This window comes from Xiphias gladius, chromosome 15, assembly GCF_016859285.1.
Source record: "Xiphias gladius isolate SHS-SW01 ecotype Sanya breed wild chromosome 15, ASM1685928v1, whole genome shotgun sequence".
Lineage (NCBI taxonomy): Eukaryota > Metazoa > Chordata > Actinopteri > Istiophoriformes > Xiphiidae > Xiphias > Xiphias gladius.
The window spans coordinates 24,772,467-24,794,160 of NC_053414.1; the positions used below are offsets into that span (position 1 = coordinate 24,772,467).

At 42.2% G+C, this 21,694-nt stretch overlaps 3 protein-coding genes across 3 annotated transcripts; 2 read left to right on the plus strand and 1 right to left on the minus strand.

Moving 5' to 3' along the window:
• Positions 1 to 2,231: 2,231 nt before the first annotated feature.
• Positions 2,232 to 6,275, plus strand: LOC120800235 (keratin, type I cytoskeletal 50 kDa-like). Its single transcript, XM_040146169.1, has 9 exons — positions 2,232 to 2,480; positions 3,784 to 3,912; positions 4,382 to 4,464; positions 4,780 to 4,936; positions 5,113 to 5,274; positions 5,395 to 5,520; positions 5,707 to 5,933; positions 6,022 to 6,059; positions 6,169 to 6,275. Exons 1-9 carry the CDS (start codon positions 2,247 to 2,249, stop codon positions 6,273 to 6,275), a joined length of 1,263 nt encoding a protein of 420 aa, XP_040002103.1. The 5' UTR covers positions 2,232 to 2,246.
• Positions 6,276 to 12,379: 6,104 nt separating this feature from the next.
• On the plus strand, positions 12,380 to 14,765 carry krt15 (keratin 15). The gene is made up of 7 exons (XM_040146165.1): positions 12,380 to 12,861; positions 13,137 to 13,219; positions 13,356 to 13,512; positions 13,640 to 13,801; positions 13,928 to 14,053; positions 14,189 to 14,406; positions 14,573 to 14,765. Exons 1-7 carry the CDS (start codon positions 12,430 to 12,432, stop codon positions 14,676 to 14,678), a joined length of 1,284 nt encoding a protein of 427 aa, XP_040002099.1. The 5' UTR covers positions 12,380 to 12,429; the 3' UTR covers positions 14,679 to 14,765.
• Positions 14,766 to 16,702: 1,937 nt separating this feature from the next.
• Positions 16,703 to 20,583, minus strand: krt98 (keratin 98). The gene is made up of 8 exons (XM_040146166.1): positions 20,245 to 20,583; positions 19,436 to 19,518; positions 19,104 to 19,260; positions 18,264 to 18,425; positions 18,051 to 18,176; positions 17,105 to 17,325; positions 16,909 to 16,919; positions 16,703 to 16,800 (listed from the first exon to the last, which is right to left on the minus strand). Exons 1-8 carry the CDS (start codon positions 20,581 to 20,583, stop codon positions 16,703 to 16,705), a joined length of 1,197 nt encoding a protein of 398 aa, XP_040002100.1.
• Positions 20,584 to 21,694: the final 1,111 nt, after the last annotated feature.

Below are 21,694 nucleotides of genomic sequence, written 5' to 3' on the forward strand. Positions count from 1 at the left end.
TCAATATGCGTCCAAAGAGGTGTTGATGCAAATGAAGGAGGCCATGATTAGGCTGAAAAAACAAAACAAACCCATCAGACAGATGGCAGAAACTTTAGAAATGGCCAAATCAACAGTTTGGTACATTCTTAACAAGAAGGAATGCACTGATGAGCTCAGCAACACATTCTGTCATCTAAAGTGGATGATGACAGAATTCTTTCCTTGGTGAAGAGAAACGCTTCACATCATCTGGCCAGGTCAAGAACACTCTCGAGGAGACAGGCCTATCATTGACAAAGTCTACAATCAAGAGACGCCTTCATGAATGTAAATACAGAGATTACAAGGTGCAAACTGCTGGTAAAACTCAAGAACAGAAAGGCCAGATTAGACTTTGCCAGAAAACATCTAAAAAAAACCCTGCCCAGTTCTGGAATAAGATTCTTTGGACAAATGAAACCAGGAGTAACTTGTACCAGAATGATGGGAAGAGAAGTGTATGGAGAAGGAAAGGAACGGCTCATGATCCAAAGCAGACACATCATCTGTCAAACATGGACGAGGCAGTGATATGGCATGGGCATGTATGGCTGCCAATGGAAATGGCTCACTTGTGTTTATTACCTTCGCCAAGGAGGTTATGTGATCACCCGTGTTTGTCTGTTTGTTTTTTGTCAGCAGGATTATGCAATAACTACTGAACTGATTTGCACCGAACTTGGTGGAGAGATGGGGCATGGGCCAGGAAATAACCCATTAAACCCATTATAACCCATTAAATTTTGGGACAGATCCAGATTATTTAGTGTGGTGTATGTTGTTTGACATTGGCTTTGTTGGAGGTCTGTACTCTATTGAGCACATTTTCTAGTTGATGATGTAGCTGCTGATAGAAGTAGCAGGATGAATTCTGAAGTGTACAGGGCTACACTATCTGCTCAGATTCAGCCAAACGATTTTCATCTAAGTCTTAAAAATAATCCTCATATTTATAATTGTGTTGGTTTGTCCAATTACTTTTGAGCCTCTGAAAATGAGGGACCATGTATAAAAATGGCTGTGATCCCTAAACGCTTAATGCGATATTTTTGTTTAAACCCTTGAACTAAAAGTGAAAGTCTACACTTCAATCACATCTTGATGGCTCTGTTTCAAATCAATTGTGGTGGTGTACAGAGGCAAAATTGCAAAACTTGTGTATCTGTCTAAATACTTATGGACCTTACTGTATAGTACATGTATAGAACATCTACATCTATAGAAATTTAATATTGCTATTCATCCCTGTCTTTTGCAGTTCTCGTCCACATCACACCTTCTATCCTCTCTTCAGTACAACTGGGACATAATCATTTGATCCACCCTTGGCATGCTTCTGCAGACGTGTCCAGACATCAAGCATTCATTGTGTCCCCGAGGGACATCTGTTCATAAACTTTTCCCAACCATGAGGAGAAGAATTCCTCTTTGGGGCTGAGGAGAGAGAGGGGGGGGGGCGAGGGGAAAGCGACACCGCCCCGGGATGGTCTGTACACCACTCCGGGACTGGGAGAGAACGATGAGACGCCACATCGTCCCACTACAGAACTCTTAGTTGGCACATCACATTATCCTGATATTCAATGCCTTTTGTGCGGGTACAGGACGCTGCAGAGAGAGGGTGCTTGATATCCTGCCGCGCACTGGCCGATTATTGAGCGCTGGTTGAATCCCATATTCTGATGCCGGTGCAGGCTGTTTTATTCCCTCTATCGGAGGGATCCCCATCACTTTAAAGGATCTCTCTCAGATATTCGAGGCTGTGGACACTGTTTGTCGTATCAAATGTCGGAGTCTACTGCATTTGAACATGCGACAGCCTAGGTATGCGTGACAGTGAAAGGAATAGAAACAGAAACAAACAAACAAAACAGTTATCATCATGCCTGGCTTGATAGCCATCTGTTGATCAATTATCCGGCAATCTGGCAGCCCAACTAGATATTCAACCTGCCTTTCACACAGCGAAACTAATCTTACTGTACACACCTAACAGTTGGAAAGAAAAACAAAAAACGGTTTCCCGGCATACCACGCATTTTTGTGGCAAGGGACCGGAGTCCTATAAAGTGCCAAGGCGTCTTAGGCAGAGGCACTCCTCCGAGACTCTCCGGCTCTGCCGCCCACCTGTAGCTCAGCTTCCACCTGCACATCCACCTGTCGCCATGTCCAGCTTCAGCTCCCGCAGCATCTCCAGCGCCAGCGCGCTCTGCCTGGGCGGAGGGATGCAGTTTGTCGGAGGCGGCCAGACCCGCATCTCCACCGTCGGACCCTTCCGGGGCCGCGCGCCCAGCGTGTACGGGGGCGCGGGGGGTTACGGGACCCGCATCTCCCAGTCCCAAAGCGCCTTCTCCTACGGCTCCGGGACTCTGGTCCCGTACAGCGAGAGCGCAGTGCACAGCAACGAGAAGCTGACCATGCAGAACCTCAACGACCGCCTGGCCTCATACCTGGAGAAGGTGAGCACTGATACTGGCGATGATGATGATGATAACGATGATCACTGCTGCAAACTCACACATTCCTGTACTTTCCAGCCGGAGGACACACACACCTCTCCCACTGCTGCGCGATCACTTCTGTTAGTTCGACACTGTATTTACAGAAGAACGGTTTTTCGCCTCCACTTGAATGAATGAGCAGCGGCTCAATTTGCTCCATCACTGTTGCCTACACCTGCTGAATGCGCAGTACATTATATGATCGGTATCCACCCGCACAAACACATTCACACCCTGCAGGGACACACACACACACACACGTCTACAACAGTGTTAAAGTGTTAACAGTAAATCCCTACTCTTTGTTTTGGCTTGAGGCCAAAAAAAAAAACCAAAACAAAAACGGCTGGTCTTAGAAAAGGGATAATAAAGGCGAAGAGCTGTACTTCCCCTTCCGAGTGTTTGACATTTACATCACTTGATATGTGCACTCTAATACATTTCAGAGGGGAAATATGGTTCTTTTTGCTCCATGTTCTTTTTTGACAGTTACTTGTTCCTTTGCAGAAAAACCGACATATAATTAGTATAAAAAAATATAGATTATTGTAAAATAAACTAACCAACAATACATACCGTTACTTAAATTAAGCTCCATCTCAACCGGCTGCAACAGTAAAATATTAATACATCAGCGATGTAACTGCAATGGGCATGATATTTTATATGATAATACACCGCTGACAGGGAGCTGCTGTTGTTTTTTTACTTCCCAGAAGTTAAGTCTGGTTTGCTCATTATACTCACATCACCTAAACATGAGAAGAGTAAATAATTGAAGTACCTGAGGACCTGAAAACCTCTTCCATCACTGATGGGAGTATCAAGTCAGAGGGCGGATGCAGGTCAATGCACTTTCTTAAAGGAAGGTCAAGAAGATGAGAAATATAACATGTGCATGTGGTCTATGATGAATATAGGAGTTAACCTATGAGCAATGATAGAGATAACTTACTTTTCATTACCCAATCATGGACAATTTGATCCACTAGCTCCTTAACATAAAGCTAGTGTAACCTGAACTGTCGACATTTACTACTCACAGTGCTATGAATGAAAAAAAAAAATTAAAAAAGGAAATGGCACAGTATTTTTGTGGTGCAAAAACAAATGGGCTGTGTATTGTAATCTTGAACCAACGAATACAGGAAGAAAGTGATTGCTTCCAAGTGCCAGCCAGGATTTATGTATTAAGAGCTTCATATGTGGCCACATCTGTCATCGGTCACCTGGTGACATCAGCCTCTGGTGGTGTTGGCAGGTGCACTCCCTGGACGCAGCCAACAGGAAGCTGGAGCTGCAGATCAGAGAGTTCTACGAGAACAAAACCGTTGCCGTCGCCAAAGACTTCACCGGCTACCTCGCCATCATGGCTGATCTCCAAGCTAAGGTGCCTCTCACATTTCACACATCATGAGGCGTCAAAAAACAATCACGAAAATGCCTCAGGCTCATGTTCAGAGACGTAATGTTTATTGCATTTCCAGTGCTCCCAAAGCAGGTTCACCTGGCCATGTGTGCAACTACATGCTACTATAAATACATTCACAGAGACATCGCATCAAAAAAGACACCTTTTCTCGAAATGAAAGGACCAAGAAAACAGTCAAAAATAGCTACAGATGCCTTTGCGTTGTTGAAAGTGTAAAAAGCAGATAAGCACTTAGTCTATCTATAAAAGCTTTCAGTTAGAGCCCATTGTACTTCATGTTATTAGAAATACAAAACATTCAGAGAAAAATGGATCTACTGCAAGTTTCTGAAATAGGAGGAAGGAACGTATTTTTGAATGTGAATAAATGAATAGTATTGATTGTATAGAATAAATGGTGACAACATTTCACTTCCCCTCTCTTTAGATCGTAAGGAGATGCTCAGAGAATCAGAGTGTCATCCTGCAGATTGACAATGCTCATCTGGCTGCTGAGGACTTCAAAATGAAGTAGGTTTACATTCCTCTGCTACTTCTTGCTAAAACCTGTCAACGCCCTTCAGTAATTTCATCTGACCATATGTCGACCGAATTTGACGAATGTCTTGTAATTGTAGTCTGTTATTTTTGAAAAAGAGCTAAAAAGTCATGGTTTGATGTATATGTTTGGAGTGATATTTGCACCGATTGGAACAGCCCAAAGACTCATTGTTGCAGTTATTGTTGAATATAATGTGATTTCATTACAATCGTAACAGTCCGTTATGAGGATGCATAATACACAACAATACGGACTCTGTACCTCCACCTGACATCCCTCTGCAGATATCAGACGGAGCTGAACATGCGTTCGATGGTGGAGTCCGATGTGTTTCGTCTCCGAGGGGTTCGGGACAGCCTGACTCTTTCCATCAGTGAGCTGGAGATGCAGATAGAGGGTCTGAGGGAGGAGTTGGCGTACATCAAGAGCAACCATGCGGAGGTGAGAACCGCTCTGCTGCAGAGAAATGTACCTGCCGTCAAGGTCGGGGCTTGAAGATAGTGTATGATTCAGGTGCAATGGCGCCATCCACTGGTGGTTGCAGCCACGACGCTCTCACTAGTAGGGGGGCACAGGAGGAAAAAAAAAGTTGAACGCATCTCTTCTCCATGCTGCAGGAGGTGCGTCTGCTGAGGATCCAGGAGATTGGCAATGTGAACATCACCATGGACGCCACAGACTCTGTTGATCTGAAAAAAGTCCTGCAGGAAACGAGGGAGCAGTATGAAGCTCTGGTTATAAAGAACAAGCTGGAGCTCGAGAAATGGTTTCAATCGAAGGTGAGATGGGAGAGCCTGGAAATCTCCAAAATAACTCAGAATGAAAAGTACGATGAAAAAGATTTACAGACGGCAATGTCAAGGGATTTATTGTATATATGTGTGTCTGTGTGTAAAAAGGTGGAGATTTTCGAGAAGGACATCCATATTTACACGACAGAGGTGAACACATTTACCACGCAGCTGTCAGAGCTGAAGAGGACCTACCAGGGTTTGGAGATAACTCGGGAAAGCATCTTCACGGAGGTAGGCCACAGACGAAATGAGAGAATGCAAAAGCAGGCTTTTGCTGTCTAGAGTTATCTGATCATATGGAGATGAATTAGTAATGCGTAGACACATCATGGAACTAAGATTTCCCTTCAGGCAGACAGGGCAGTTCTTTTCTCTGATCGCACTCACAGCTTTCCGTCATCCCCGTCCGTCCCGCAGATTCAGTGCCTGCAGGAGAATTTGAAGGAAGTGAACAGTCGATACGGTGCTCACCTCAGCCAGCTGCAGGTGACCATTAACATGCTGGAGGTAGAGCTGCAGCAGCTGAGGATGTCCATCGAGCAGCAGCAATCTGAGTACAAGCTGCTGCTGGACATCAAGATGAGGCTGGAAATGGAGATCGCAGAGTACAGGAGGCTGTTGGAGGGAGACCTGTATGAGAAAAAGTGAGAGATGAAGTATTTACTTTGGAAGATTTAAGCCAACAGCTGGAGGAATTGAATATGTCTTGAATAATGTTCACTCTCTACATAGGGCTGTGATCATCAGCAAGGTGGTGGAACAGGTGGAGGGTAAGAATCCCCAGTCACTGTCCACACCAACTTTGTATTCTTGTAACATTTATGATGTCCCTGTGGTTCTCACACTGTGATGCTTTGTGTTTGTCCTCCGCCTCTGCAGAGCATAAACCCCACATCGAGAGGCGAGTGAAGACCATCGTGGAGGAGATTGTTGATGGAAAGGTGGTGTCCTCCAAGGTTGACACCCAAGTGGAGGACATTCAGTGACACCTCTGCTCACCTCTGCTGCGCCTGAGTTTACATTTTTGTGATAATTTGGCCCATAAATAGTCATTAATTGACTCCTATAATACCTACTTAATTAATAAATAAAGAGTAAACTGTTAACTACATTACAGGTTTGTACTTAATATGTACTAAAACATCTACATTGAAAAAAAAAAAGCACTTTTGTTTCTTGAGGGGGTTACCTCTGCATTTTCTTTCATTTCTTTTTGATTGCATTATATAGCAACGTTGCAGCAGGTGACGATCTTTCCTCGGCAGATGCTCACTCTGATAAGTATGAAGTATGATTAAAAGCCAGAAAACAAAGGTGGAGATGCGTGTTCTTAATCACGAATGTGTATTACAGAAAGGTGGGTTATAGTTTTAACATTGGTTATTAATTGGCATAATTGAATCATAGATTTCACAAAAAAAAATAAAAATAAAGCATCGGTTTTTGGATAGAAAAAATAACATCTAACAACTCTGAGCACTGTGTAGTATTTTGAATGTAATTTCACTTACGACCACCAGGTGTCACCTTTGTCTTTCTCTGCAAAAGTGCTCAAGAGTCCTTGCACAACTTTGTTGGATCAATGACCTCATTTGAGTAGAAACAGATTGTTGTTGCACAAGAGGCATTTAGAAGCACCATTACTTTATCTTAGTCACAAAACAATAAACAATGATATGCAACTAGCACAAAATGATATATATTAATGTCATTTTTATCGTTGTATAAAACAAAAGGCTAACACTGGATTTTGATTTGCACAGAAACCAGCAGAAAAGAAAAGCTTTCTCAGACAGGATAAATGTGTCCTGCTCTAAATGTGAAGAGTTACTTCAAAATGACGATTTGAAGATTCGGTTCAGTGAGGTTCACAGTTCGTCCGTTGAGTCACCAAAGGCTTCTTCTTTTGGGGGGGGCTGAATCAAGTGGAGACCTGAGATCTCCAGTCATCTGGAAATCACTGATTTACCTACCTAATGTAGGGGTGTTGGTTAAAATGACTCATCATTCAAGACTTTCCTCCCCCTGCTTTTGTGCTCCTTTTATTTCAACACATTGTTGCAAATTATATCAGCGCTATTACACGTAATTTGCTGTTTCAGCAGCTTTGTGCAGGAGAGCAATATGAGGTTTAGGCAAGGAGGACGGTGTTCATTCGCCCCACTGTCTCGACCTAGTCCTTTTTCATTACACTTCATGACTGGACAGGTGGAAATAAAAAGAACAAACTAAAGCAAATAAAACAAATAAAACATAATTGTGTGCCATTGTTGGGCTCTTACAGCTCATGCTTAACATTCACACTGACCGTCCTATTTTAAGTCAAGATCCTAATGTCAAATTTTCCCCTGTGGTGTCAAACGTCTTCCCTGATTGCAAAAGTACAAAGTTGTCACATAGAGTGGACCCATTTCCTGAACACGGGCTTTTCGCCGTTGCACTGACTCTCTAGATATTTGATTCACAGAGGCAGAAAACGCAGTAGTTCGTGGTAATCCATGACAAGCAGCTAAGTGCTTGATCTTGTTACATGCGCGCCTCATGGAGTTCAGTAAAGTTGGGTCGCAGTCTCAACAAAGACAACAAAGCTGCTGATTTCAAACATCGGTTACATATCTTGTCAATCACAGAAAACTCGAATCCAGCTCTGCTTGCTTCTGGCTTCAGAATTCTCTGTTGGAAATTTCCAGACCTCTCACTGCATCTGAACATCATGAATGATTGCCTGCTGGAAAGGGTGTGTCCCATCCCTGAAGGGCATATACCTATACAGCAGAGACCAGTCTCAACCTGAAATAGAATTTAAAAAACAAAAAAAAACAAAAACCCCACAAGGGCAGGGAAGCATTTTCCACAAAAAAAAACAACACTTGATTCCTTGAGTCACCGCAGCTCAAACTTCCTCCCTTACAAGCGATAGAAACTGAGATGCTGTCTCAAGTTGACTCATACAGACTTCCACACCCAGGCAAACGCACTCTGTGCTATTTCTCATTTTGAACATACTGTTGTCCCTGTTTCCAATACATGCTGTATTTACTTGTCTCTGTGAGGCACTTCGTACTCAGACTTGAATGGACCTTTTGCATCCTGACAAGCCACTCCCATTTAGATGAAAAGTGCTTGGAGTATGTGACACAGTAAACGTGTCAAAAAGACTTACTGATATGGTTTTTGGCAAAGGCACTGTAAGTTGAACCCTCACTCACGCCATATGCATTGCATAGAGGGAGTCATGCAGTTAACTGACCTTACCTGTGAAGTGTTGGTGGATAACACCAAGGAAGCATAATGACAAAGAGATGCAACCCTTAACGTAATGTAGGGCGCAGTGTTAAAAACGGATTTACTTCAAAAAGCCTACAAAAAAATAAATAAAATCAGAACAAAAATGCAGAGGCCAGTAAATGAAAACATCTGCAAACATCTGCAACCTTCACTTGTGTTCGCAGGTTTGCAAATACTCTTTTTCAGCAACACAGTCTCGTCTGCTGGCTAGCACGCGGCTCCTTGCAGCTAGGGGGTTGCCCTTTCAGCGGCACCTCAAGGACTTGATGAGCCCCATTCACTGCCTCCTGACCTCGGCCGCCCCGTTGCACCTTTATGTGATTTTTAATTATTGCCAATTCATTGCAGGAGCAGGAAAACTACCTGTAATGCGACAGTAATTAATGAGATCAGGTAAAGTCCGAACCTTGTTCAAATCACTAAAGTATGTGGCATTTAAAGCATGAAAGTTTAGAGGACAGTCTGACTGCAGCGATATAATGAATCTGGCCTCTCCTGCAGGATGTTGAAACCTCTAATAAAAGTTTTTTTTCTTCTTTTTAGTTGGTTAGTAGTTGAGATGTGGTATTTTAGCAGGCTCTACTGATGTCACAGTTCCCACTCCTGTACCAATTCAGTTCATGACAGGATACTGATATTAGATGCTAATGTTAGATTTTGTCATAGGGGTCACAATGGTGAATCATTCCCATTCCCATTTAGATGAAAAGCGGTTGTTAGCATTGTCACAGTGAGCATGTTAGCATGCTGTCAATAGCATTTAGCTCAAAGCACCACTGGTACAGCTTAGGCCTAGTCATGTCACAGTTTTTTCACTTATTTTGGTCATTAACCAAAGTATGGGACAAATTCATCTTGGAACCATGAATGTGTCAATCCAGTACTCATCAAGCTACTTTACTTTCTGCTGGTGGTGCTAGAGGAGAAGTCAGAGGATCACCAACATTATTAGGAATCATCGTCAAGGGGCTTTGAATATTTGTGGATTTTTCACAGCAATCTTTCCTACAGTTGATATTTTATCTAAGCCACAAATGTCAGCCACAGGGTGGAGCAAGAGCAAAAGTCTGAGGATCACTTTAGTCAGCAGGATTCATCCTATGGAGACCGCGAATATTTGAACATAATTTCATCAAGTAGTTATTGAGTTATTTCAGTCTGGATAAAAGTGGTTACCGACGGACTGACTGACATTTCCATCCTTGCAGACTCTGTGCTAGTGAGGATTAAAAACTGTACTGCATGCTACCATCACTGACAAGCTAAACATTACATGCCGAACCAAAGCATTTTAGCAGCTGCTCACTTTTAACTGTACACATGTTAACATGCTACTGTTAGCTACTGTAATGCTAACATGCTAAATGTAAAGAATGAACAATTAAATTATGGAATGTTATGTTTCATAAACAAGTTTGGTTTAATTTGGTTTCACTAAAAATACATAATTGATACATAATTTTTGACAGGAGATAATTAGTTTTGAATGTCTTCTTTCTTACAATTTGTTAAATGTTCTTTATATTCTCATAGCTTCTATTTGCAAATTAATGATTCATTAATTTGCAAGTTGTGCAATGCGTGTCGATGTTTTTTTCAGTATTTCATTTCAAGAAATGTTGGCAAGTCTCACAACTTCTGTCAGTCTGCTGAAAACAAATGAGTTTTACTGAGTCTTACGCCCATATCACAGTGAGGTGTGTTTCTTTAAGTGTTGCTTTGTCTAAAATCTATCATGTGTTAAAAGTTCAGTGACAATTGATCTTTTTATTCTCACACTAACTTCAATAAACTTTACATAAACTAACTCAACCACAATTTACCTTCAAAATGTGCTTTGTTTAAACCTCACCTTTTGTGCCACACCCATACATCATTCTTTCACAGGGATGTCTGACTGCACAATTATAAGAATGTGCAAAGGCTCTGTAGTGCACCAACACTTGGGTCTGCTGGTAGTGCAAAGGATACATATTTAAGAAGTGAGACTGTAAGTGGAATGTTTGAAGTTGTACAAATTGCAAGCGACAATGGTGTTCACCTCTTTATATTGCTCATTCTGTTTTTAAGACTAAGCATTTGTGTAATTTTGCTCATCTGTAAAAATCAATGATTAAGTCTTGATGAAAGTAAAGGGGTGTTTTTTAGGTGTTCTTTTTTTTTTTTTTAACTTTTTTGCTGACTTGTTATTTTAACTTTTATTTTTTATTCTGTGCTGTAGAATACTTGTAGGCAATGTGTGAATAAATCTAAAAAGAAAGGGTGTGGACATCCCTGAATGGAGCAGTGAAACTCAACTAAGAGTTCAACTAGTTCAACTAAGCTACACAGAGCTGTACGTTACAGTGTGTACACACAAGAGGTTGGCGTGTCGGCGTGAAAATTCTATGCCTAGAGAGACTAAAATATCTTCACTCATATCTTACAGGGTTTTCAAACTAATCAGTATCTTGGACATAATTTACAACTGTTTAGCACATGCATGAGATTAGTTTGCAACCTTAAAATGAAAAGCAGCAGTGAAAAGAAACATCTGCTTTGTATTACTCCACGGTGTGTATGTGCACAGTCTGCAGTAGTCATTTGTCAATTAGAGGTAAAACAACTCTTTGTTGGGTTTAACCACAAATAAAAATATCTGAAACAATACATGTATTATTCTTATAACCATAAGTATTTGAAATGAATTAATCAAAAACTGAAAAGGAAAGATTTAATCCCGTGTCTTTAATCAAATCAGCCTTTCTACTTGCTTGATGCAAATCCTCTAGAACATTGTAAAACACTTAAGGGAATGTTTTGCAGTGAAATGGAAAGAAGCAAACAAGAAAGAACTTGTTCTCGTTTGGGCATGATACACATTCCTAAGTACAATGCCAAGAAAACTGAAAAACTTGCAGGCACACCTATGGTGAGCTTTGCTCCAGTGCTATGCCCGGTCTTGAATGAGGCCAGGTCTCAACTGACATCATGAGCCTCTATAAAAGCTGCTTCTATCTGGCAGCCAAGCAGGCTATTAATGAGCAAAGCAAAAAGGAGAGTTTATAAATTTAAAGTTTAAGACTTGAAAAATAAATGAAACTGTGAATTGCAAACAAACCAATACTTAAAAGATGATTTTCAAGAGAGATACTGGAGAGAAAAGAGAAAAAGGTGTGTGAGAGGAATCGTGCTGGCTGAACGTCAAATGAAAAAAACGATTGTACTGACTTGTTTATAGTGTTACAATTCTTGTTGCCTTGGTAACGTAACAGGTTTGGCCAGGACAGTATGGCAGTCTTGCTCAAGACTTATGGCACAAACTCAATAAAGACATATCACCTGTAAGAACACTGTCAATCTTTAAACCTTCCAGATTTGACTGAATAACTAACCTGAGGCAAAACAGTACCAGGCGTGGCTGTCTTACAATTTACAGTATGGTTTGTAGATTAAAAGATACTGGTTCACATGAATGCCCTGTCTTCATGCACATTAATATGGAGCATGGGAATGAAGGTTGAGTGTAATAATGAAGCTATTATGTTTTGTATAAGGTTTGCAGGTAGTTGGGAGGTTTGAATGAATTTAGTATATTCCCTAACAAAATAGGCTTAAATTTAATCCCACTTTTTCCTTCGATCGTTGCACAAAATGAACCTGAAGGATGTGTGTGATGGGTTGGGCTGAACACGCAGATTTTTAGGTAATGCCCCTCCCTTCTGCCCTGCATGCCTCCACCCACACCAGATGCAGCAGCAGCAGCCCTGTGCAGGATAAAAAGGGGAGAGAGGCAGAGCTCTGTATCTCAGTCCATCTCCTCTCCAGGGCAGGCAGACCTCCTGAGCAGTTTTTACAGTATCATCCGCAGCAATGAGAACCGGCATGACAAGCACCTATTCTGGGCGCTCCTTTGTAGGTGGAGGCTTTGGTGGAGGCTCGGTGCGAAAGTCATATGCGTCAAGTGTGCATGGCGGTGCAGGAGGCAGTGGCGCTAGGATCTCTGTGTCCTCTGGCAGTTTTGGAATTGGAGGTGGTTCAAGTGGCGGTTATGGTTTTAGCTATGGAGGGGGTGCAGGCTTCTCTGGAGGTGATGGCCTGGACCTCCATGTTGGGGCCAATGAGAAGGCCACCATGCAGAACCTGAACGACCGTCTAGCTTCCTACCTCGAGAAGGTGCGCAGCCTTGAGAAGGCAAATTCTGAGTTGGAGCTCAAGATCCACCAGTTCTTGGAGAGTAAGACGGCCCCTAATGCCCGTGACTACTCTGCTTACGAGGCCACCATTGCTGACTTACAGAGAAAGGTATGTTACACGACTTCTGAGTACTGAATGTTATTCCACAATTTATCATGTAATGCAACTATCAGATGGAAATGTTTATGTGCTGGAACTTAATCCAAGTGGCAATTCATGTGAATGATTTTGTCTACAGTGATTGTGAGAGACTGTCCTTGTGTTACATTCAATGCTACTGTGAAGTGTTGGCGACAGCAAAACAAATGTTTTACAGAGTCTGTTCGCAGATGGAGAAAGAATTGTACTAATTATGCAACTTGAAACATTTCTTCGTTACACAGATACAGGATGCCACCCGTGACAACGGCGGCATCTATCTGGCCATTGACAATGCAAAACTTGCAGCAGACGACTTCAGAACCAAGTAAGTATAAAGATGAGAGACAAAAAGTGTCTAAAATATAAGTGAAAAAAAACTGTGAAGCAACAAGACCTGTATATTTTCAAGGTGTATACATTGATGTTGAGGTGCAAAAGTCTGATCTCTTGCTGGTTCATAGGTATGAGAATGAGCTAGCCATGCGGCAGTCAGTGGAGGCAGATATCGCTGGTCTAAAGAGACTGTTGGATGAGCTGACACTGGCCAGATCAGACCTGGAGATGCAGATAGAAGGTCTCAGGGAGGAGCTGATCTACCTCAAGAAGAACCATGAGGAGGTGGGTCACAAACACTGAAGATCTGATTGCACTTGTATTGCAATTCAGTTGTCTCGAATGTAGAAAAAAAAATCTACTCAAACAACTCAGCAAACATCCCCCTCTTACCAAACCGTTTATTCAACAGGAATTGGCAGCCTTGAGGAACCAGATGAGTGGACAAATCAATGTAGATATGGAAATAAAGCCACAGGTAGACCTGGCCAGCATTATGGCTGACATCCGTGAGCAGTATGAGAATGTGGCTATAAAGAACCAGAAAGAACTTGAAATCTGGTTCCAGGGAAAGGTAAGATTGGACCAAAACCCTGGTGTTTTCATTTATTAACTCTGTAATTTCTCATTGCCTGCTTAGACTGTTGTTTGTGGGTATGTAGTAATGTATAATACTGATGTTCTCTCATGTCTACTCCAGACAGAGATGCTAACCAAGGAGGTGGCAGCCAGCACAGAAATTCTCCAAACGTCCCAGTCAGAGATCACTGAGATCCGTCGCACACTGCAGGGCCTGGAGATCGAGCTACAGTCACAACTTAGCATGGTAAATGAAAACGATCTGGGGAAAATCTCTACTCTTCTTTAGAAATACTTCCTTTACCTATGCAACTCACCGCATTTTTCAGTTTATTCATTGTCCCTCTTCTCCATTCTTCTTCTCTTCTCATTCCTCCTCCAGAAAGCGGCCCTGGAAGGCACTTTAGCTGACACAGAGGCACGGTATTCCATGCAGCTCCAAGGCCTTCAAATGCAGGTGACGGGCCTGGAAGAACAACTGATGCAGCTGCGCAATGACATGGAACGCCAGGGCCAAGAGTACAAAATGCTGCTCGACATCAAGACACGGCTGGAGATGGAAATTGCAGAATACAGGAGGCTGCTGGATGGAGAGGGCAGGTAAGGGAGGAAAAAAGGGACAGAATGAGGGAATAGTGCTTTGAAAGATGCAGTTTACCCGCAAGGAACAATTCTGTCCTTTCACCATAAACTAATAACTAGCTCTGGAAATTGAACCTTTACTATTGTTCTAATGGAGGCACTGCACTTCTCTCCCCTTTCACAGTGTTGTTGTGCCCTCAAGATCCTCCTCTTCAAAGATGATAGTGGTCACAGAGGAACTAAGGGATGGCAAGGTGGTGTCCTCCTCTACCACTACCACCACTGCATAACCTGTCAACGCAACAAGGGGGGCCCGCACCTGAGGACTGCAAGTTCAACATCTGAATCCAAAACTTCCTTCACATACTCATGTGAATGCAATAAAGGTTCTTATATTGCTGACTACCCTTTGTCCTATTTGTTTGACTTATTTGTTTCTGCTTAATTCTAAAGAATGTCATGATGTTAACGGTTGCATTGTTTTGGCATATATAAAAGGTCTTATGAATTACTCATTTCATCTTCATACTGATAATAGTTAATTTAAGTATTTTGCAGCTCTGAGGTATAATGATTTGGACAAATATGTGTGTAAAGTAAAAATCTTGAAGCTGGAGTACCAAGTTTGTCAACCACATTTTGAGCTGGATATAAAAGGATAAAGAAAGAGACGGTGAATATTAGGTTGCTAATATGCATCCTGAGGCTAATTGTGAAGATCTGAGTAGAGAAGAGTAATGTTCTCCCCACTCCCCACCAGTTTTCCTCTGAGGTAGCGGTGAGTTCAGGACTTAAGCCCCACAGTGTTCAGCGGTACAACAGTAGTCATACAGCTCTGTGTTCTAAAACAGCATGCATGCTCAGGGCTTTTTCCTTAAATAAAGATTTAAAAACCATTTGAAAAATAGTTTTCAGAAGTGACACCGTACCTGTAATATACCGGTTTACTTCTGCAAGTTATAAGTTAGTCTTAATGCCTCACAACAAGAAAGTCCTAGGTCTGAAGCTGCTCTCTCTAACCGTCCACATTCATGTTTGGATGGGAGCATGGATTCAGCTCACTGGGTGTTACACTGTGATGAGCTGGCAACTTCTCAAAGGGAGTTTACTTTACTACCACCTAATGCATGCCGGGATACGACCCAGTCCCTCATTTCACTGGTTAAAGCTGCATTAATCAATGTTTGGCCACTAGGGGGAAGAGCATGTATGTGTTTTAAGAAACTGATGCCAGACAGCACCCATTCAACCCACCGCAGTGCATACAACGAAAAGTTTTATCTCTTCTTTTTTTGTTTCTGAAAATAGACGGCCAGTTCACACGTGCATTCATGTTTTTTCCCTGGACCTGGCCAGTCCGTTCCATACACTTTACATTCAGTTGACACATGAAAATAGCTTTTCTAGGATCTGGGAAATATTTACGAATTACAAACCTTAACGGTTGAGAAATTCATATTACAGAAAGTGATAACAGGTGTCCTGTTAAGAGTTTTACAGATGTCTGTAAAATGGTGGTCTGTGGGTTAAAGGTTTTTCTGGCTGTAGGGGATTTTTTTAGTTGTAGTGCTGCAGTTGGCCACTGAGACAAATTCAGAGGAAGGCTGACCTGCCATGCCTTATCAACCTCACTTAATACTGCACTTTCGTTGGGCAGAGGAACTCTAAAATTAGCTGACAAACAAATAGTCCTCCTATAGTAGCTGTTCGTTATCAAACAATGCCTTTGCATCTAGCAGAAACAGAGCAACATAATAGCCCAGCAAGAGTCATATAGCCACATAATTATTGTAAATTCTTGCTCTGTTTTGGTCTCTACTAATTCCTGAGAAAAGTATCTGGGTCTTTAACCGATACATTTCTGATGTATCGGTTAAAGCCTCAACCAGCTAGATGCTAACGTTATACTTGTTGTCCTGTGCTTACATGTATTTGGAACCTTGTCTGTCTGTTGTTTGGTGCCTGGTATGTATTGTATAGCAGGTTTATCAGAAGTTGATTGTTCAGTACTGATCCAAAACAATAAATGTGCTGTAAAACAAAAACTATGAACTACAAGAGGCTAACAAGCTCCTCAGAGCTGCAGAGTTGGGAGATAGTTATCTGTGGGTTTGTCACTACGAGTGACCCCAGGACACAATTTCATCACTGTTGGGTGTGCCCTGATATTTGTACAAAAGAGCTTCATTTTCCTCAGTGAGGGACAATGGTGGTGAAACGGGAGATACTCTGCTCATTATGGAATTACACCACACCAGAAACTTTACTTCAGCTGCATGATCTTTATTGATTTTTTGCTCATGCTTACAATTTTTCACTCAATCTGATCGACGTCCACATCAACTGTCTTGCTGCTCTCGACCACCTTTCCATCCACAACCGTCTCCACCACTGTGATGACCTTTGTGACCACTGGAGAAAAGAAAAGAAGCAAGAATCATGAGCAAATCTCAGACATGTCTTAGAACTTTGGTATCATATTTATTTTAATGATAAAGAAGAATAATATGTACTGCTTACCTTGTTTTGAGCTGGTGATGGAAGGAAAAAGAAAGAAAACATTAGTCTGAAACATATCTACATTGCCATTCAAAGTTTTCAACTTGAGTGGATATTTTTATGTAGTTGCTAATAACTACTCATCTGTCCCACAATTTTCTCATCATATTTTCAAACTTTCTCCATCCTGTGTTTCTCTTTCTTCATCAGGTCTCACCTGTCATCCTCCCCATCCAGCAGCCTCCTGTACTCTGCAATCTCCAGCTCCAGTCGGGTCTTGAGATCCAGCAGCATGTCGTAATCCTGCTTGTTGCTGGCGATGTTGGCGTGGATCTGGGACAGCTGAGCCTCCAGGCTCGTGACCATGCTTTGGAGATTTGCTAGTTGTGCGGCGTAGCGTGCCTGAGTCTCAGCCAGCGTGCCCTCCAAAGACGCTTTCTGTTGGGATCGGAGGAAGTAGGTGATTAAAATTCAGGGATGTTACATGATACTGGTGAAACAGTGTGCATGTAAAAATCTGCTAAAAGGCCTGTTGGTCTGAGTGTTTAACTAGCATCATGTGTTTCTACGCACTTGCAAAATATCCTTATTTTCTTGCTTGCCAAGAATAAGATGTGTAAATTGATAAAAGTCAAATTGATGCTAAATACAAGGTTACAGCAGCAGGTTAGCTTAGCTTAGCATAAAGACAAGAAACAGCTTGCCTGGCTGAGTCTAAAGGTAACAAAATCTGTTTACCGCTTGTTTGTTTATTTCATACAAAAACCGAAGTGTTGCAGTGTTACGGGGGGTTATGCAACAGAGTATTTCTTAGCCAGATCCACTAACTTCCTGGAATCTTGCTGTCACCATGAGGTTTTCACATTAGGGAACCAACATCGGTCTTTATGCTAAGATATGCTAACCGGCCGCTGGCGGTAGCTTCATATTGAATGCACAGTCATGCAAGTGGTATCAATCTTCTCATCTACTTCTTAGCAAAAAAGCAAATAAGCATCTTTCCCAAAATGTCAGACTATGTCTTTAAACCTACAGTTTCTATAAACATACTTTCAACCTACCTTTACATCTACAGTGCTGTTAATATGTGTAGTCTTGAAAATATAGTATCGCCGTGTTAAATCCAGTAGATTATCAATCTTTACTGATATATGTTGACATACCATGCTCAAATGGGACTGCAGTTCAATCTGGAGCCTCTGGAGAGTGCTCTTCAGGTCTTTAATCTCTGTGCGGGAAGTCGACAGAATCTCGGTGTTTGTGATCACGTCCTGCTCCACTGCTGAAATCTGGTTAGAGACACAACATTACATGTGTTACCTGAGAATAATAGCAGATTACAGCTCACTTAAGTGGCAACAGTTGCTACATCTCACCTTGCTCTGATACCACGACTCGAGTTCCTTGCGGTTCTTGGCGATCACTCCTTCGTAGTGTTCTCTGATATCTGTCATAACCTGGTTCAGGTCTGTGGAGGGAGAAGCGTCCACGGCCACATTGACCTGGCCGCCCATTTGACTCCTCAGCAGAGCAATCTCCTGCAGGGGTCAAAGGGAAACACCTTGATCACCATGTGAAATAACTCAAAAGGATTTAATATTTTGTAAATTTTTGAATATTATAGCAGCAGTAGTATACAACACATTTGGTGCACTGCATGCAGGCATTCCTTTGGGTTCTTTGATCTCTGTTAACCATGTGTATGTGCTCAGTGTGTCTGAGCGTGTGTATGTTAGAAAAACAGTGGCAGTGAGCTAATGGAGGGAGAGAAGAATACGAGGAAGTGTGCAGAGAGAACAGGGGCAGCGCTGGGAAAAGGGATAAAGCGGCAGACCTGTTTATAAAAGCATTAACCTAACATGGTATTTCCTTAGTGTTATCAGAGGAAAGACAGGGGTCATGTGTGTGAATTGCGAGCAGCTTAGGCCACAATATATAGCTATGACCAATGTTGACAACTTTATCTTACAATAAATAGCTGGTGTATTCCCTGCTGCTGAAAAGATGGATGATGTTGAACATTGTTTAATTAATCGCCAGTGTTGTAACATGCTTTCAGGTCATGTGCATACACAGTGCGTGTGTTGGCCTGTGTGTAGGAATGTATCACGTGATGACGGATTTAAACCCATTAGTTCTGCTGCTTGTGAAACCCCTGTCAAAAACTTTGAACTGGTTAAAATGGGTGCACCACTACTAGCTGTCCCTCATCTCACCTCTTCGTGGTTCCTCTTGAGCATGATGAGCTCCTCCTTCAGGGCCTCATACTGGCTCTCCAGATCCATCCTGGCCAGGTTCATATCATCCAGCACCCTCTTCAGTCCAGCGATGTCCGCATCCACAGCCATCCTCATGGCCAGCTCGTTCTCATACCTGAGGGGGAGACACACAGATGGACGGGCGGACAGGTCAGAGGGGTTTCAGTGGGTCTTTTAGATCAGAAGTCGTCAGTTAGACACGAGTCCACGCTTTAATGAGCATGTGAAGTTTCACTTATGCGGCAGTGCAGAGAGAGGCAGGGGCATAAAAACACAGGGAGTACACGCACTTCATTTTGAAATCATCAGCAGCCAGTTTTGCGTTGTCAATGTCCAGGACTGTCTTTGCATTGAGCCTGGAAGCGATACGAATCTGGGGAGGAGAAAAAATAAAACAGTGAAATGTAAGAAAAAGTACAGTCAAGCTCATGTTTCATACACTTTTACACATTGTCCACAACATCCCAACCAATTTTTGAGACCAATAATGATATTTGAGAGTTGAAATTGTTGGTTAGTGTCATTTTTTTCACTCTTTTCTGTAAGGTTTTCCCTTAAAAATGTGTTGTAACGAATAATTGCACTCAGGAAGGATGTTTCACTGTAGTAACGAGATGGTACAGTGCAGAAGTGCAGATGGTAGTAAGAGTAATATTAACATAAACACAGTTAAAGTCTTATATCCAACAATTTTAGGGTTAACTGAAGAGAAAATTCATATGCAAGCTGTTGATGTATGGTAAAAAGTTGGCCCATAATAACTTGCTGAAACATTGGTCAGTCTCTACCATACACCTGCACTGTATTCTGGTGTAATTGTCACTGTGACACTGAACGCTGTCGTCAGTATGTGACGCACAGTTGGAGTGAATCTGGTATGGGAGTCATGAAATGTATCACCTTCCTGCTTTCTGTTTGTCACATGTTCTTCCTGATTATGTGGCCTACTTGTAAACTATGACAATAATAGGTTTACTGGCTCTCTAACTCAAATGTCATACAGTAAATACCAACAGATACCTACCCCTTAACATCAGAAAGATGAGAAGAGAAAGATGATAGAAAACACTGAAACACACCCACATGTCCTTCCTCTTACCTTGTCCTTCAGGTCATCAATGATGGCAAAGTAGCTGGTGTAGTCGTGGGAGATGACAGTTCTGCTCTGGTACCACTCTCTGATCTTCTTGTCCAGGCTGTCGTTCTCCTTCTCCAGGCTGCGAACCTTCTCCAGGTAGGAAGCCAGACGGTCGTTCAGGTTCTGCATGGTGGCCTTCTCGTTGGCCCCAACGTGGAGGTCCAGGCCGTCAGCCAGGTTGAAGCCTCCAGAGGATGGTCCATAGCTCATCTGGGATGAGGAGATGCGGGTGCCACGACCACCTGCTCCACCGTAGACACTCATGGTCTTCTGGCTGTAGGATCTGTTGCTGAATGACATGTTGGAGGGTCTGGATCTGGACCAGGTAGGATTACTGGAGTTGATCTGCAGTTGAGAGCATCACTTTGGTCTCCTTGGTTATATAGCTGCACATAGCAAAGTGGGAAGGGCTAGGAAGGATACTTGAAAGGAAAAAATGCAGCTGACATGCTACCCCCCTACTCCTCTATACAATCTTTCCATCAGCACAGGTGTGGTGACTGGTGGGGAGGGGTTCATCCGCCTCTTTTCAGGTCAAACTCGTGATTCAACATTTTATCGTTTCTCAATGAAAGCGCATTCTTTGAATACTGCACAGTTCTTTTTCCAGAGTCCTGAATGTTTAGTAGCTTGTAATTTAAGCCTTCCTTGTTTGGCTGCTTTAAAGCAGGTTTAAAAACACATAAAGTAAGAAACAATGCCTTCCTATAGAAGAAACTTCTATATGTAGCTATTTCCCAAAACATTCGCTCAACCTATTTGCTCGCAGCAGTGACAGAAATGGCACATACCAGCGACAATTTCACCTCAGTGAAACTTGGGGCCAAAGGTTGAGGGCGAGGCATTTCTAATTTAGCCAAAGTTATTTTTGTCACGTAAGCTTGTAACTATGATGTTCAAGATTGTGTTAATATTTATACAATGTAATTATATGAATGTATGTATGAATTTAAATTTGTAATCAACTGTTATACACCCACTGGTGTCCAGTCTATTGAACTTACAAGAAGCTACTTACATTACCTACAGAGACAAGAGAAAACACAAAGGAAAGTAAGCAGAATACATTGTACTGTATTCATATGTGTCAAAACATATCAGATATAAACTTAAATTCAGCACACAGTGCTTTCATGCTGTGATCGTAAGCCTTTAACAAAAGCTGAGCTTGGTCAAACGCCTCGTATCTAAACATGTACAAGGTGTACAAACAGGAGAAGCTTAACACAAAGATCAAGTAAGAATGAACAGTAGAATATTTCACTGTCATCCTATTCCAAATCACACAGGGAACCCTTTCTGACCCGCTGACTGAACAAAAGCAGACCTCTGCTCTGCTCAGGTTAGGGGTGACATACTGCTCTGGATGGTAAATGTACTCAGTAACACACAATGTTCTCAGTTTAGGTTT

What these genes read in the sequence shown, in the direction of transcription:
- krt15 (XM_040146165.1), top strand. Translation starts at nt 12,430, where the DNA reads ATGAGAACCGGCATGACAAGCACCTATTCTGGGCGCTCCTTTGTAGGT. An exon ending in TCAAGAAGAACCATGAGGAG is followed by an intron (nt 13,513 to 13,639) that starts GTGGGTCACAAA and finishes TTTATTCAACAG; the next exon opens with GAATTGGCAGCCTTGAGGAA. An exon ending in AAATCTGGTTCCAGGGAAAG is followed by an intron (nt 13,802 to 13,927) that starts GTAAGATTGGAC and finishes TGTCTACTCCAG; the next exon opens with ACAGAGATGCTAACCAAGGA.
- LOC120800235 (XM_040146169.1), top strand. Translation starts at nt 2,247, where the DNA reads ATGCAGTTTGTCGGAGGCGGCCAGACCCGCATCTCCACCGTCGGACCC. An exon ending in GGGAAAGCATCTTCACGGAG is followed by an intron (nt 5,521 to 5,706) that starts GTAGGCCACAGA and finishes TCCGTCCCGCAG; the next exon opens with ATTCAGTGCCTGCAGGAGAA. An exon ending in GGAGACCTGTATGAGAAAAA is followed by an intron (nt 5,934 to 6,021) that starts GTGAGAGATGAA and finishes CTCTCTACATAG; the next exon opens with GGCTGTGATCATCAGCAAGG.
- krt98 (XM_040146166.1), bottom strand. Translation starts at nt 20,583, where the DNA reads ATGTCATTCAGCAACAGATCCTACAGCCAGAAGACCATGAGTGTCTAC. An exon ending in TTGATGACCTGAAGGACAAG is followed by an intron (nt 19,519 to 20,244) that starts GTAAGAGGAAGG and finishes TCTCCTCCCCAG; the next exon opens with ATTCGTATCGCTTCCAGGCT. An exon ending in TCAAGAGGAACCACGAAGAG is followed by an intron (nt 18,426 to 19,103) that starts GTGAGATGAGGG and finishes TGACCCCTGCAG; the next exon opens with GAGATTGCTCTGCTGAGGAG.